This window comes from Eurytemora carolleeae, unplaced genomic scaffold, assembly GCF_000591075.1.
Source record: "Eurytemora carolleeae unplaced genomic scaffold, Eaff_2.0 scaffold384, whole genome shotgun sequence".
Taxonomy (NCBI): Eukaryota; Metazoa; Arthropoda; class Copepoda; order Calanoida; family Temoridae; genus Eurytemora; species Eurytemora carolleeae.
The window spans coordinates 34,195-51,645 of NW_019396275.1; the positions used below are offsets into that span (position 1 = coordinate 34,195).

Below are 17,451 nucleotides of genomic sequence, written 5' to 3' on the forward strand. Positions count from 1 at the left end.
TCATCCTTCTCTTCAACAATAATTTTTTGTCTCGGACAGATTTTCCTACCTCTACATTGCTATATTATTAATAATAATATTTTAAATATTTTTAGGGATCATTCATTGATAATATTAATAATAATATTTTAAATATTTTTAGAGATCATACATTGATGATATTAATACTAATAATTTAAATATTTTTAGGGATTATACATTGATAATATTAATATCAAAATTTTAGATGTTTTTACGGATCAAACATTGATAATATTAATATCAATATTTAATTTTTTTTTAGGGATCATACATTGCTAATATTAATACTAATAATCTAATTATTTTTAGGGATCATACATTGTCATATAGAGTCGAACCCTCCCTTTACATTCATCACTTGGTCAAAGGATAAACGAATCTTTGATCCTTTTGAGATGGAGGGGATTCAATCTCTTACCAACGGATCCCTACACATTAATAAGGTGAGAAGCAATGAGAAGGAGGAGGATTTAAATATGCGATAAAAAATGTTTGAGACGTCGGGAGAAAGGATAGAGAATGCCAAGAGAAGGTTTGGAGAAGGATTTTTTGATTTTCATGAAAAAGTTTGTATAAGATAAAAAAGGAGACATGTCTAAAGAAATATTGGTAAAAATGGGAGAGGGAGAAGATAAAGTCATGAGAAAGAATAAATTTGTTTTTCTAATATTTTTGCGTAAATCAAATCTAGAGGAACTGCCGGAACCCGGAGAAGTGGTTATGAATGTCAGGAAATAATGGGGTGAAGATGGGAGAAGGATTTGAGAATGTCAGGAAATAATGGGGTGAAGATGGGAGAAGGATTTGAGAATGTCAGGAGAAAGATGGGAGAAGGTGGGAGAAGGATTTGAGAATGTCAGGAGAAAGATGGGAGAAGGTGGGAGAAGGATTTGAGAATTTCTGGAGAAAGGTGGGAGAAGGTGAGAAAGGATTTGATAATGTCGGGAGAAAGGCTGGAGAAGGTGGGAGAGGGATTTGAGAATGTCGGGATAAAGGGGGGAGAAGGGGGGAAAAGGTGGGAGAAGGTGAGAGAAGGTAGGAGAAATTAGAGAACTAAAATCGAATACAGTTAAGTCGAAAGAAGATTGACGAAATCTGAAAAAGAAAAGAAAAAACCGAAGAAAAATAAGAACTGCAAAAACTTGATTTAAGTTATCTTCAGTCAACAGACTGTAGACTGGAACCGTCTTCTATTTCCAATAAAGTCTAAGATATGTAATATATTTACTATATATATATATATATATATAATATGTCTATCAGATACTTAACTGCTTCTCTCTTCATTGCTACTGTATTATTCTATAGAGATGGTACAAGAAAGAACTGAATGAGTTAGACAATAAAATAACTACTCGACCGAATATAATTCGTATATTTTAGACAAAGTAATGATATAATATAATCTTTTCTCCGCTCAACATGATATTAATGAAAAGAAGAGACCAAGCTAAGAATAAAGTCTGGAGAAGTTTAGCATTAGATTAGCAGGAACTTAGCCTTATACTAGAGTTTGTCAATATCATTAAAAGTTCTCTTTCCCTAAATTAGAATTTGTGTAAAAACATATGAAGCATATGGTACGGACACTGTGTTTATAATGCGATGTCATAAAAATAATTATTTCTGTAATAATGAAAATTTGCCAAAAACTATTTGATAACTTAAAAAACGAAATTCGTAATTTCTTTTATCTATCAAAATAAGAACTTGACTTTGCAATCATTGAGCTATTTTTTTTGTAATCACCGAATAAAAACTTATAGTTCCTTAAATAAAGAAAATTAGGCAGTTGAGTGAGAGGGGCATGAAGCGTCCATAATTCCTAGTATTCTCCTGGGTTAGAAGTGCAAAGCGTGTAAAGTATATAAAGAAAAGTTAAGTGCTGTATTGAGAACAAACACCTAATATCCTAACAAATATTATTATTAGCTCTCTAGCAAATAGATCCTTCAAAGTAAACATTGAAAACCTTTTACCGGGGTTTTCTTTAATAAATATAGTTGCATTCACAACCATTGATAGTCGTATATATCTATATTTGTCTGTTTGTTTGTTTGTTTGTATGTCTGGTCATAACTCATGAACACCTGAATTGCCTCAAATTTTGATTGGAGAACTCGGCTTGAAATGTGCTTAGTGTGGTTTTTAGATTCTAAGTTGAATAGTTATATTTTTATAGAGAAATAGCTAAAATTGTAATTTATGACCAAGCGCTGGAGTAACTATAATTACCCTGGGCAACGTAAGGTTCTCAAGCTAGTATATATATATATATATGCATTTTATTCCAACTGATGATTGGGTTTGACCCATGAAACATTTTATTTCGGAAAATATATATTTAAACATCTAAAATGTATATTTAAACTGAAAAAAAGTTGAATATATATATATATATATATATATATATATATATGTTTATATATATAAGAAAATAAGTATTCAAAACATGATTTTAAGTTTTATTGTAGCGACATTATGTTTCATGCTAGGCATTCTTCAGGATACTTCAGGATATATATATATTTACGATCAAATCTAATCATGCAAAAATTGTTCTTCAAGAGAGAAAAAAGTTCTGTTAAGCTCAAATTGTGTAAGTAAGAAGACTGCAGGATGTTATACTTACTTTTCTAATTATTTTCTACTCTGCGCAAGGAAAAAGATAATATTTTCCTATTTGTAACATCATGCCTGCTATCATACTTTTCCGCACTGTGTAAACTTTCTGAAAAAATAAAAATATTTTGATTCTTAAAAAAAACATTTTTATATTTATATCCTGGATATACCCTTTCAAGTTTTCCTGATCTGTTTACGCAGTTTTTTCTTCTGTTTTTTAGCTTTTTCCCGCCGGCTATTTGTAAAGGATTGGAGGAATTGAATTGAAATATATGTCGCTTGAACGCTAGGATCCGAAGATTAAATCTTTTTCCCCCAGTTCGAGAATAAACTTGATTTAATCCCCGCCTCACTGCAGAGATAATAATTTATAAATTCAGCAAAGAATCGCAAATTTAATTTTTGGTTTTTTTAAACATTTCTTTTAAAAATGAAATTTCTATGATATTTGAATTAACTAAATTTTATAGCAAATAAATCCAAGAAAACATTTTCAATATGTGGGAGTTCTTGGGAAATTTTAAAATATGTATGCGATGCTGCAGATATGATTGCTAGAAACGGAGTTTCTGAATTTTATGTTGTTAATGCCACCAATTTTTTTTATGCATTTTGAGACCCGTTTCTCCAACTTTCATTGGACAGTATACATTCCATGCAGTCGTCTCTGAATTCTCAACCTTTTGTGGGTAACCCTGTATATCAACTATAAGCGTTTAGTTTCATTTTATTGAAATTACGCGTGAAGGTAGCTCTTCGAAATACTCAAAACTAATTAAGCATGTGTAGAGGAACCAGAATGTCGTCTTTGGTCCAAGTCAAATACATATAGTTTTTCTCATGCTGTAAAATAGATAAGATATTTTCATTCCGTTTTGTTCTTTATCTTATTGCTGTCTTTTTTTATTTTGATTATGTTTAAGGAATGTGTTTATTTTCTACCGGGCCAGAATCTACTATGGTTCGCTTTGAATAAACTTGATCTAATTAAATATCCTTGAATGTAATTAAATTAATTATTCCTTCTGTTCAGGTTACCAACAGCCACGCAGGAGAATATACATGTACACCGTACAATCAGCACGGTACAGCCGGTACATCAGGCATTATGCAGGTAAACAGAATAAACTTATGTACACTGTACAGTGTACACCCACACCTAATGTACACCGTACAAGCAGCACGGTACTGCCAGTACATCAGGCATTATGCAGATAAACAGAAATAAACTTGTGTACATTGTACACTTTACAGTGTACACCCACACCTAATGTACACCTTACAAGCAGCATGGTACAGCCGGTACATCAGGCTTCTGACAGGTAAACAATATAACCTTGTGTACACCATACACCGAAAAATCAGCACAGTACAGTCGGTAAATCAAATGCATTATTGATATACAGTGTACATATGATTTTCCTTCTTTGTGTAAGATTAGAATTCCTTCTTTAGAGTAATAAAATTCTGATTTATCTGTTGTAGAAAGAATACAACGGTTTAATTATGAGTTAGGGAAGAAAGACGAATAATTATCCAGTCATTAAAACTTCTGCAGTAATGTATTTACTCATACTTTCCTTCTTCTTAATGTGTTTCCATTTTCATTCATCTGCTTTCTCTGCATACACTAATTTTCTTTCAAGTGAGACATTTAAAAAAAAATCTAAATTGTACATGTAAATTAAACGTTAAAATAAGGTTTCAGAAAGTCATGTCGATTTTTTCTCTGTGTCCGACTGTCCGATTTCTATTTTTTTTAGGATTCGACAGGTTCCAAAAGAGAGTGTAAAACTATCAACAATAAACATCATGTTTCTATGATTCTGCTCTTTTTAAATTTTGTTTAAAAAAATTCAAATTTAAAAATAAATTGTGAAAAAAAGATTTTATATTTAACATTATTTTACATTTTATGAATTTCATTATTTTCCATAAATTTTCAGATTTGAAGTGTCCACTTAACTAGCACTCATGGGATTTCAGCTCAGTGGGGGGGGGGAGGCATTTCGCTTACAGATTGTGGAGCTGGGTGTTAAAACGTACATTTTCTTAAACTGTTTTCCTTAATATTTTTCTTAAACATGTTTTCTGGTTAAAGTTTACAGTTGTTAAAACCAATATGTTGCTGCCTCATGTATTCTAAATAAATTCTCAGTTTTCTACATTTTCATTCTTTTCTTCTTGGTACTTGGTACATTATTCGGCGGGTTTATGCATTGTAAAAATTAATCTTATCAGAGTCGAACTGCCTTCAGAATTATTTTTAGCCCAACGATCACTCATTGAAGCAAAATGTGCACCCTCTTACGCATTATTCTTAGAGAATTATGCCAATTACTCTTTTAAAACTGAAGCTCAAAGCGGGCGCTTTCTTATCTGATAGAATTGGCTATTACTCTTATAAAACCATTTTTAGCGCCGAGATATTGTATAATTTATATTTTACATTGAAGAATTAATAAAAATATCCGTTATCTCGAGCTAAAAGTAGTTTGTAAATGCTGACAAGAAATTCATCTTGATACAACAGATGAGAGCAAAGAATTCCCGAATCACAACGTTACTCTTAAAAGCATTGTCTGATCCCGTTATGAATTAGATAGATATGACGGCAATGTATTTATTATTCAAAACTGATTGTTTTCAACTGTGGTTTCTCTATAAAAGTTACTTCCGCATATTAGGGTTATCAGAATTAAACACGTTTAAACCTTAAAAAAACCGATAACATCTTTAATATAATTAATCAAATAAAAGTTTCAAGGGTACCGTTGTGAATCGGGCATTGTCACCTGAAATTATGCTTGAAAGTTTTCATATTTTCATCCTAATTTTTAATTTTAATATTTTAATTTTAGGTCCATGTTAGGGAGCCTCCGCAGATTCAAGTTAAACCTCAGGATTCATATAATCTCAACGTAGGAAACTCGGTGAGTTAAACAACCTTAAATAAAAAATGCTTAAGTAAAGGAGTTGAATGTTTGCCACAAACTCTGATTTTCTAATCTCTATATCTTTGTAACCCAATGTCGTAGACCTTAGATATTTCAAACTATTTATATTTGAATAGTTTGAAATATTAATGGTTTGCACCATCAGGTTGCGAAGATATTGGGATCAGAAGATTTTAGTTTGCTGCAAATACTCAATTTCTTTGTTTCGTCTTTTTTACCACCTTCCTAAAGAATAAAAATCGACATATTTTGATCAAATATATTGTATCACCCCAGGTATCACGTGATCTGAAGAAAGCATTTATTTTCCCTGCAAACTTTTGTTTTTGCAGAATTGCGTGCAAACAGTGTAGTTTTTATACTTTGTTAAACTCCGCTTTTTATGTGTAAAGTTTTGACACGAATCACACACAAGTTTTATTAGAAAAATACATTTACCCTAATTGACTGGAAAAGGGGGATACTACTAAACAAACCTTTCCCCCCATTTTTCTTTACAATAATACGAAAGAATTGGTGGATATAAAGAATTTTTTACTTTTTAAAAAATCGACGCTTTACCATTCATAGATTGTTAACAACACAGATAGAACACTTGATGTAGCCTTTTGAAGATTTAGGTGTTTTTCGTTTACAATAACCCTGAGGCAAAAGTCAAAAGGAATTAAGCGCATGCTGCGTTGAGATATAAGACAAAGATAGATCCTTTTTTACGTTGCATACGTATGACTCCTGTGGACCTCTACCTCAGGGTTATAAAAACCCCTAATTCTTGAAAAGACAACATCTAGTGTTCTAGCTGTGTAGTTATTAATCTATGTTTACACTCATCTGATTTAGTTAAATATCAAAATCTTGATATTTAATAGCTCTCAAAAATTATAACTTTTAATTTAGAAAAAAAGAATAGACTTTTCTTGCTTTTTGGGCCTTGCGTTTTTATAGAATATTGATATCAAATACTTTAGCACGAAATTGCATATAAACCATATAAAACTAGAATGTAGAATATAAAGTGCTCATTACATGTCTTATCCAAGATTAGAGAATATTCTTTAATTACCATTATCTTTCTAAAAAAACTTTAATTGCAGGAATGTAGCATTAACAGACGCAATAGTATAGTAGTAGTTGAATGTAGTAAAAACAAGTCAAAGGAAATGAGTTTTTGCCACAAACTCAAATTTATCCATCCTTATATCTTTGCAATCCAATGTCGTAGACCTTTGATATTTCAAACTATTATTTCTGAAAGATCAAATTGTCTATATTTGAAATATCAAAGGTTTTCATCTTCAAGTTGCAAAGACATAGTTATGAGAAAATCTGAGTTTGCGGCAAAAACTCAGTTCCTTACAACTCAGTCATAAGGAAACATTTTTCGACAAATTTCACTGTACAGTATAAACCTAGCCAGGCAAAATTAGGAGAGTTATGCCCGCCCCCTGAGTTCAAGCCTTAGAAATAACTACAATCAAAATTTTAAAAATAGATCTTTTAACAGCAGTAGTTCAAGATGCAGGGATATACTAAGGACAGCTTCATAAAAGTAAAGAAAAAAAATAGCAAGAACAAAATTGAAGGTTGGTGTGGTGTAAGTAAGAAACAAACACTGTAGTGGTATAATTTAGTGTATTGCTGGCAAGCAGTAGAATTATTTACATATTTTATTAATAAATAAGTTTACTGCTTACTGTTTACTGGGAACCTATCTTTGCCTTGAAATCTAATAAATAAGTTTACTGCTTACTAGTTCGGGAACCTAGCTTTGCCTTGAAATCTAATAAATAAGTTTACTGCTTACTGTTTAACAAAAGTTTTTTATCCGTTCTTGATACTTTTTCCAAAAAAAAATCATTTATGTTACCCTAAGAATCATTTATTTTCATTCCCTGGGAAGCAATGATTTTCATATACTGAGGGGATATATATACACCCCTGCAAATTGGTCAAAGCTGGGTTCGTGAATTGTAATTGGATGGGGACGAAACCAACACATTGTAGAAATAACCAGAATTAAAACCAAACAGTTGAAGCATATAATGAAAATTATATTAGAGGGGAAGTTTTAATGGAACTCATATTTTCCAAAAGTTTTAATTCCAAATAGGGAGAATTAGAGAAAATAGTTTAATGAAAAAGACAAATATTTTGAAATGAGGAATTAAGATAAATTCAGTAAGTTTACCACCTAAAAAAATTATTGTGTGAACACCAATAAAAAAATGTTTTTATTTTTAGAACTAGATTGTTTTTACTATTGAAATATCATATGTATTTTAGTCATTCTAATAGATAAAGTCTGTTTAACAATCGCCGCTTGTTTAGGATGAGAAACCTTTTTATAACAGATAAAAACAAAAATCATTTAAAACAAATTCATTAATTACCCATTTAAGAAAAAAATGAAATGTATTAAGGGTAAAATGAAGTTTAGAAAAAAAAGATTATGAAAATCAGAAAGAACTGATCATAAACTTCATAAACCAGTTTGTTAATTCAGCTTCATCAAATAAACCAATTTGTTAGTTTAGCTTCATCAAATAAACCAGTTTGTTAGTTCAGCTTCATCAAATAAACCAGTTTGTTAGCTCAGCTTCATCAAATAAACCAGTTTGTTAGTTTAGCTTCATCAAATAAACCAGTTTGTTAGTTTGTTAGTTTAGCTTCATCAAATAAACCAGTTTGTTAGTTTAACTTCATCAAATAAATCAGTTTGTTAGTTTAGCTTCATCAAATAAACCAGTTTGTTAGTTTAGCTTCATCAAATAAAAACGGTATGAAGGCGCTACAAATGTGCATTGTCATGTAAACTGTAACTAATGAACTTAAAAATAAATATTCCCTGCTCTTGAATTTAGTGACTTTTCTGACCTAAAAATATTTAAATTCTAAAGTTTTCAACAAATAGGTTTAAATTCTTTGTAGATTGTTATAGCTTAGCCCAGCCCAGAGTTGATTAAAAAAGTTTAAGTTTACTAGAAAAGTTAGCTTACATCACATTCCTTCCATCATAATAAACTTTATTATTTATATTTTTTGCTTTTCCGGTTAACCTAAGAACAATATTTGGTAGTGCTGATGACCATAAGACAATATTTCCGTTCAGATTTAAATATTTTTGATTCTGTTTTAATATATCGTCTGATGTTCTACCCTGCAGTGTGCACCACCCACACATTTTGATATTTCTTCGCCGTTGTAACAATGGTTTAAATGCAACACTGGGATCTACTTAAAAATGGTGTTTGATGTTTTCCCAAGCACAATTTCCCTAGTGACAATTTTTAAAGTGAAAAATTCCCAAACGTACAATTTCCCAAGCGGAAACTTCCCAAAGGTTATGTCTTCTGGCTGCCATGTGCGCTGCGGCTAGAACAGATCAGGTGGGGGGTGAGCGCTACTGCTAGAACATATCAGGGGGGCGAACGCTGCGGCTAGAACAGATCAGGGGGGCGAGCGCTGCGGCTAGAACATACTGGGAAAGTTGCCTCGTGTGAAATTGCACAATTGGAAAGTTTCCACTTGGGAAAATACCCTTGGGAAGTTACCGCTTGGTGAAATTGCACAATTGGAAAGTTTCCACTTGGGAAAATACCCTTGGGAAGTTACCGCTTGGGGAAAATCCTTTGGGAAAGTACCTAACTTCATAAAAATATTACTTATTTCGTTTTTCATGATCCCTTGAAATACCTAACTCCTTGTCAGTCTCTTTCAGCAATGCATTGTCGAGCTGAAATTATTAGAATTAAATTAATCTTGAATAATTTTGCAACTTGAAGTTGAATAATGGAATAATATTGTATCTGTATTCTAATATATGTTCTACTGTATTGGGAATACTTCCAATCCCCGGCATTTCTTAAAGGGAGGGATTGCAATCTTGTTTAAAGGGTCATGTAGACTTTATTTCAAGTGACCCTCAATTCGAAGAGCATCATGTCCAATTCACAACAGTACCTTTGCAAAATTGATAAAAAATATCCTTGTTTTCTCTCTAAAATGATAATTGCGGGTTCATGCATCATAGGGGAAAAAATTATCAATTTTTAAGGCAGAAAAACGGCAATATCTTTCTTTTTGTTGCGCATTAAGGTGTAAAATGAATGAGGCTCTTAAATTGATCGACTACTGGAGTAAAGATATTAGTCAATTGTTTTGAAGTTGTTTTGAAGATTTCTGTAAAGCTGTTTGCGCCAGGTTTTTCAAGCTTTTTTGAAATTTAAAATCTTTTAAAATTTTCCACCCTTCTCTTTAATTTTATCCAAATCTTTGTTGGAAATTTCACAATTTTTGCTTTTATTCTCGAGAGACAGAGTTGTAAAGAAATGCTTTACAGCCAGCTCAGAACAATACTATGTATTCAAACATTTTTCTTCTCATGCTGCATAAACCCTGTTTATATATTTGAATCCTCTGTCCTGTCTTTCTCCTCCATCCCTGGTATTATTCTTACAATCCTCTTATACTATATACAGTATACAACCTGACGCAATAAAACAACATCCAAAATCTCTTGTGAACCTTTGATATTCTAAACTAAAGAAAATAAATCGTCGAAGTTTATAATATAAAAAAGTTTAATATCATCAGGTTGCAAAGACATAGCTATGTGGTGTGAATTATGTTTTTATCCTGTAGTGCTAGTTCTAGTGGTATACCTTGTTTATGTTAAAGCGACTCTACCCTGCAGTGCTAGTTGGTATACCTTGTTTATTTTATGCTATGGTGACTTTGCCCTGCAGTGATAGTGGTATACCTTGTTATTTGTTAAGATGACTCAGCCCTGCAGTGTTAAGTGCTAGTGGTAAAACTTTTTTATGTTAAGGTGACTCTGTCCTGCAGTGCTAGTGGTATACCTTGTTTATGTTAAGGTGACTCTGTCCTGCAGTGCTAGTGGTATATCTTGTTTATGTTAAGGTGACTCTGTCCTGCAGTGCTAGTGGTATACCTACACCGACTATACAATGGGTCAGAGCAGATGGACATCCTTTACCTAAGGTAAATTGGGGCACAAGACATTTGGCAACATTATTTATATTTGATGTTATTATAAACCAAACGGGATTTCCTGCATTACCTTAAAAGTGGAAAATTACTGTGTTTAATGTTTTTTGATCTATTTCAAAATATTAAGAGTGGTATTTTATTCCACAGCTGTATGGGACCCGTTGTTTAATGTTTGAACTCAAAGGAAAACATTAAATCTATACTTTGTTCCCTAATGCAACGAATCGGCATGTCATTGTTATTCCATGATTGCGTTAGCGCACATTTAATGAAAAGCCAACAATATATATATATATTGCAACTTTCTGTTAAAGTCTGAATTTTCATATCATCATTTTCAAATATTAATAATGTTTCATGATAAACACTCTGAACAAAATTTTTGATGGTTTAAAATATTTTGAGAATTGAATTATGGATGTTTTTAATTCCTCGAAAATAAGAAATATTCATGAGAGAGAAATTATATTCATAAAATAAAAATATGATATTTTCATTAATCATGTGTATTCATTTAATAAAAGTTAAAACTTATTTAATTTTGTTGAAATATATATAGCTTTTTTAGTTGACTGATAGTGCATTTGTAGTTGATTGTTTTTTTTAGCTAATTGGTTCATGCATTTTAATTGTTTTATAGTTCTTTGTTTTTAGGCCAATCGGTTGTTTATTTTTTCATTAAGATATTCAGATATGAAAATTAAATTTTGTCAGTGTTAAATTTCTTTGTATGGTTATTGTTTGTTGATATTTTATTTTCTTATTTTTTTCTTCTTGAAAAGGGGGGTTGCATGATCCAATAATTTTATTATTGGATCGATGCTGCATTGTTTCTTGTTGTTTACAATTTTAAAAAACTTTATTAATAAAACTGGGATTATTTAAACCAAAAAACTATTGATATCTTTATAAAAATTAACATTAAATAAACAGAAAGTAATTAGAAAAAATCCCAAATAATTGAGTGAATAGAAGAATAATTGTCGAGGTGGATCATTTTTGGTCTTTTATTGATTTATTGTACCAAGACAAATAGATAGATAGATATATAGATAGATAGATAGAAAGATAGATAGATAGATAGAAAGATAGATAGATAGATAGATAGATAGATAGATAGATAGATAGATAGATAGATAGATAGATAGAAAGATAGATAGATAGATAGATAGATAGATAGATAGATAGATAGATAGATAGATAGATAGATAGATAGATAGATAGATAGATAGATAGATAGATAGATATTTCTATTGCTGATATAAAGATATACTTCAATACAATTTCCAAGAAAAATTAGCTGAATAGAAAATAAACCTTTAATTAATTGATTAATTTATGAATTGATTAACTGATTGATTGATTGAAAAATTGATTGATTTATTGACAGATTAATTGACAAAAATATTAATATTTAAATGAATTGATGAATTCTTTGATGGATGAACTTATTAATTAATTAATTAAAAAGTTGATAAATCGATCGGAAGATAGATTGATTGATTAGTTACTTAATTGATTAATCGATTGATTGATTGACTAATTGATTAATTGATTGTCCAGGGCCGGCACGAGGTGAGCAACGGTATCCTCAAGATAAAAAGTTTGATGAAGAAGGATCATGGAGTTTATAAATGCTTGGTAAGATTTAATTTCTTACAGTACCGAATGTACAGTGTAAAGTGTACACTGTACACTTTACACTTTACAGTTTACACTTTACAGTTTACACTGCGCAGTGTAGACTGTACACTGTAAACTGTACAGTGTACAGTGAAATGTACTGAACTATATATGAAAGGAATTAGAAATTGTTTTTTTAATGCGCAGAACAAAAAGCAATTGCCCAGGCCCGGTGCTCCAACCAAATCCAGGAATTCCGAGCCTTGTTTACAATCTACGTGTTATGTTTACAATAAAACCAGTTTCCCGTCAGGATAAAATGAAAAATAGATTTTTTCCCTCTCTTTTAATTTCTGTATGTTTTAGCATAGATTGAACTAGATTTAACGAATACAAACCTTAGTTTTGTGTTCTTGCAAATATCATATTTTCTAATATGTAAAGACTTAATTAAGCTTTAAAATCAATACTTTAAATTTTCAATATATACTGTAGAGAATTAACTCTAAAGTTTAATGTTGGAAGTAATATGAATATATAATTGATATTAATACCATTATCTTGACAACATTAATGATTTTAACCTTCAGGATTCTAAACTATAGATTTATTATTTTATAAGAACACTAGCTCGTTAACCCAGCTTTGCTTGGAAATATTTATATTATCTAAAAAGTCGTCCAACACAAGTTAGAATTTTTAAACCAAGCTAAGAATTCCCATAGTTCTACCAAGTTCCCCAACCAAAATTTGAGACAAATCGGTTCAGGGGTTCATGAGTTCAGACAGACAAACAGAGATTAAACTACTTTAAGAAAACTTGAATAACATCATGAATCATGAATCATGGTATCTGATAATGAATTGATAAATGTTACTTGAGTCCCCAAATATTTCTATATTGATAAATACCGCATTTTCAATAAAGATGAAAGTAAGTGATCCCGGTCTTTCAGATGGAAATTCATTATATTTTCTCATCTCATCACTTGGAGAATGGTTCTTGGAACCAACACTACGTTCTTCGGTATTAGTCGTTTTTAACAATTTTCTCCTTATAGACGCAACAGATAGAAGTAAGATTAGTAGCGATCAAAAGCGCTTTTTATCGCATTAAGCCTATACCTCCTTTCATTTTTCGCGAACACTCCCTTTGAAGAAAACAAAATAATGTCTGGCCAAATCAAAGTTTGGAACTTTCACTTTCATTTTTTCATTTAAAAGTTGTAATAACCCCTGTGGTTTAGGTCACGAATGAGGTAGCAACCCTATCTGTTGAGAGTACACTATACGTGGAGCGCACCACACCACATGCACCACAAAATGTTACAGTCACTAAGAAGGTATTTAAATTTATGTGAATATTCATGGAATATCGTTGTTTTCGGTTCTTTATTTTTTAAATAATATTTTAAAAAAAATATTTTGTATTTGTTTTAACTGATATACATATGAAAAAGCTCTTGGCATATTTTTAGGAATTGAACGGTTTAAATTGTACAACCTTAGCAACATATCAAAATTAAAAGAAAGAAAAAAGACGACAATAATTACGCTGTTTTCTGGTTACTATTGTTATGTTACAATTGTAAATGACAGCAATGATATTTTACCTGAGGCCGAACTTAATGAATTTTAACCCATCGCTGAATCGTTAAAATCCGGTTCCAATTGAGCGACGGCTCAAATCTCGAAACATTAAAAATAAATTTATTGAGCGACGGCTCAAATCTCGAAACAATAAAATTAATTTTAAGGGGAACCATGACAACTTGAGTCGCGTCTCAAATTCTTTAAATTCGGCCTCTGGAGGTTACAATTGGACCTGAAACACCCCCTTCAGCCAACTCTACCCATTAATATATCTGGGCCCTCACTACCCTTTCATATATCCAGGCCCTCTCTACCCTTTAATATATCCAGGCCCTCTCTACCCTTTAATGTATCCAGGCCCTCTCTACCCTTTAATGTATCCAGGCTCTCTACACTTTAATATATCTGGTCCCTCTCTACCCATTAATATGTCCGGGCCCTCTCTACCCTTTAATATATCCAGGCCCTCTCTACCCTTTAATATATCCAGGCCCCCTCTACACTTTAATATGTCCAGGCCCTCTCTACCCTTTAATATATCTGGACCCTCACTACCCTTTCATATATCCAGGCCCTCTCTACCCTTTAATATATCTGGGCCCTCACTACCCTTTAATATATCCAGGCTCTCTACACTTTAATATGTCCAGGCCCTCTCTACACTTTAATATATCCAGGCACTCTCTACCCTTTAATATAACCAGGCCCTCTCTACCCTTTAATATATACAGGCTCTCTACACTTTAATATGTCCAGGCCCTCTCTACCCTTTAATATATCTGGGCCCTCACTACCCTTTCATATATCCAGGCCCTCTCTATCCTTTAATATGTCTGGGTCCTCTCTACCCTTTAATATGTCCAGGCCCTCTCTACCCTTTAATATATCTGGGCCCTCACTACCCTTTCATATATCCAGGCCCTAGACCCTTTAATTTATCCAGGCTCTCATACATTTTAAATATGTCTGGGCCCTCTCTACCCTTTAATATGCCTGGGCCCTCTCTTCCCTTTAATATATCCAGGCCCTCTCTACCCTTTAATATGTCTGGGCCCTCTCTACCCTTTAATATGCCTGGGCCCTCTGTACCTTTTATATATATTCAGGCCCTCTCTACCCTTTAATATGTCCAGGCCCTCTACACTTTAATATGTCAGGCCCTCTACACTTTAATATATCCAACCCCTTCTCTTCCCTTTTATATATCCTGCCTCTCCCCCCTCTACCCTTTAATATATCCTGACCCTCCCCCTCTCTATCCTTTAATACATCCTACCCTCCCCTCTACCCTTTTATATATCCTCCCCTCTACCCTTTGATATATCCTACCCTACCCCCATCTACACTTTATATCTCTGGTTTATATATTCTCTGATTTATTTGTTTTGTAACAAATCAATTTTATGCAAATACAGAAACATATAATTCTCCCCTACCTTCCCTCCTCGTATATTCTTGTATACTTACCTTCCCTCCTCTATATTCTTCTATACTTACCTTCCCTTTCTATATTCTTCTTTACTTACCTTCCCTCCTCTATATTCTTCTATACTTACCTTCCCTCCTCTATATTCTTCTATACTTACCTTCCCTCCTCTATATTCTTCTAAACTTACCTTCCCTCCTCTATATTCTTCTAAACTTACCTTCCCTCCTCTATATTCTTCTAAACTTAACTTCCCTCCTTTATATTCTCTTATTCTGTTTTAGAAAAGTATATATTATATAAATACATAAAACATTAAAGTTTGAGAATATTGTAAATTAAACAGTATATTTGACACAGCCGGTATATAACTGGAATATATATCCTCTATATATTATATTTATTCATTGATCCAAAGTTAAATTAAAACCAGGATTTGAATTTTGATTTAGTTGCTGCCAGATTTACATTTATCTCAGAATAAAATACATTAAATTTTAATTTGCAAAGTTTTGACATTTTTTAAAGTAAAATAAAAAATCCCTGTTGTATTATTTAAATGCACATAAGAAATGTTTGGTTTAAAAAAAGATGTTATACCAAGAAGCGTTCAACAATCCTTTTATCATGTTTTTTAAAATTCCAATAATGATCACTTTATTTTGTAAACGTGTTGATTTCATCAAAATTTATCATAATATGACTTTTAGAAGAAAGGTAATTGGTCTTAAAAGAATGTGAAATGATTCAAAACATTATTACAGATATAACAAATAAGTTTCTTTAATATTTTAATGGTTCTCTCATATATATTTTTTGTATATTTTTTTATTTTAGAACAATTTCGTATGTACATTTGTACATTACAAAATCACGTTTACTTAAAACCGTTGTACAGTTTTATATTTATATATCTATGTACAGGTACAAGGAGAAGGATTCCCGTACACCAAACTGGATTGAGCTTCCTGTTCATCCTCCTGAAGCTAGAAGAGTTCAAATACATAATCTCAGTCAAGGGACTATTTATGAATTTCAGGTAAACATTATGTTGAATATATATTTTCTTCGTGCCACACTTGTATACCGAGTCCATTAGCGCCTGATTCAATCAGGGTTCAGTCATGTGTTTGTTGTCTATTTTGAACCAATTGAACCAATTGCATAGCGGTAACATCTATCTTTCTATCTATCTCATCATCCAATTAGAGATAAAGCCTTATATCGGCGGGCAATTGTATTTATGAATTTGGTTTTCCACTATAGTTTCAGTAGAAGTAAATATTTCCTTTTACTGATAACTCTGATTGGATAATGAGATAGATAAAAAGATAGATTTTACCGCCATACTATTTCTATTGATTCAGAATAGACAGCAAACACATGACTGAATCCTGATTGGATCAGGCGCTAATGGACTCGGCATACAGGAGTGTTTTATTAAAGATAGACAAAAAATTCAGCCATCGTTCGAATTTTTATTTTTTTGGGATAAGAGAACTGAGTTCGTGCCACAGATCTAAATTTTCTGATTCCTAAATCTTTATAACCTGATGGTGTAAACCTTTGACATTTCAAACTTAGACTATTCGAATTTTGAAAATCAAAGATATAAAACAACATCGAGTGAAAAGATAGGGATTGTAAAATTAGAGTTTGTTGCGGAACTTTTGATTTTGATGATAAAAGTTAACATATATATTTTCAAAGAATTCAGATTTTAAAAAATTGAGTCTTTGTCACAAACTATGATATTCTAATCTTTATATCTTGCCGAGACCTTAGATATTTCAAACTATGAATTCTGTTATATAAAAGAATCTAAGTTTGAAATATCAAAGATTTACACCATGAGGTGGGAAAAATATAGGTAATGGAAAATCAGAGTTTGTTTGTAACAATTCCTTTTAAGGTTATTGGTATGAATGAATATGGAGATGGCATGTTTTCCCAGATTGTCGAGGCGAAAACTAAAGGTAGGTTTTATTTTTTCTTGAATTTGGGAACTATTTAATTACTCGCCGCAAACTCTAATTCCTCTTGTCAACCTGATGGTGTGAAAATTTAATATTTCAAACTGTGCCCATTTTATTTAGCAAAACTCATAGTGTTAAATTCCAAAATATTTTAAATTGGAAAGATGTATAGAGCTTTTGGCTGGTCATGATTGTACCTTGATTTGCTCACTTTCTCATT

At 31.7% G+C, this 17,451-nt stretch overlaps 1 protein-coding gene across 1 annotated transcript in view; it reads left to right on the forward strand.

The window, feature by feature from the left end:
• Positions 1 to 17,451, forward strand: part of LOC111699942 (uncharacterized) — a gene marked incomplete in the record, with an annotated part of 52,210 nt that overhangs the window by 13,768 nt on the left and 20,991 nt on the right. Inside the window, 10 exon segments of the mRNA XM_023470738.1 lie at positions 331 to 464; positions 3,680 to 3,760; positions 5,508 to 5,579; positions 10,524 to 10,604; positions 12,177 to 12,254; positions 13,484 to 13,579; positions 13,994 to 14,048; positions 15,966 to 15,972; positions 16,180 to 16,294; positions 17,168 to 17,231. Of these exon segments, the coding sequence (XP_023326506.1) occupies positions 331 to 464; positions 3,680 to 3,760; positions 5,508 to 5,579; positions 10,524 to 10,604; positions 12,177 to 12,254; positions 13,484 to 13,579; positions 13,994 to 14,048; positions 15,966 to 15,972; positions 16,180 to 16,294; positions 17,168 to 17,231 (783 nt within the window).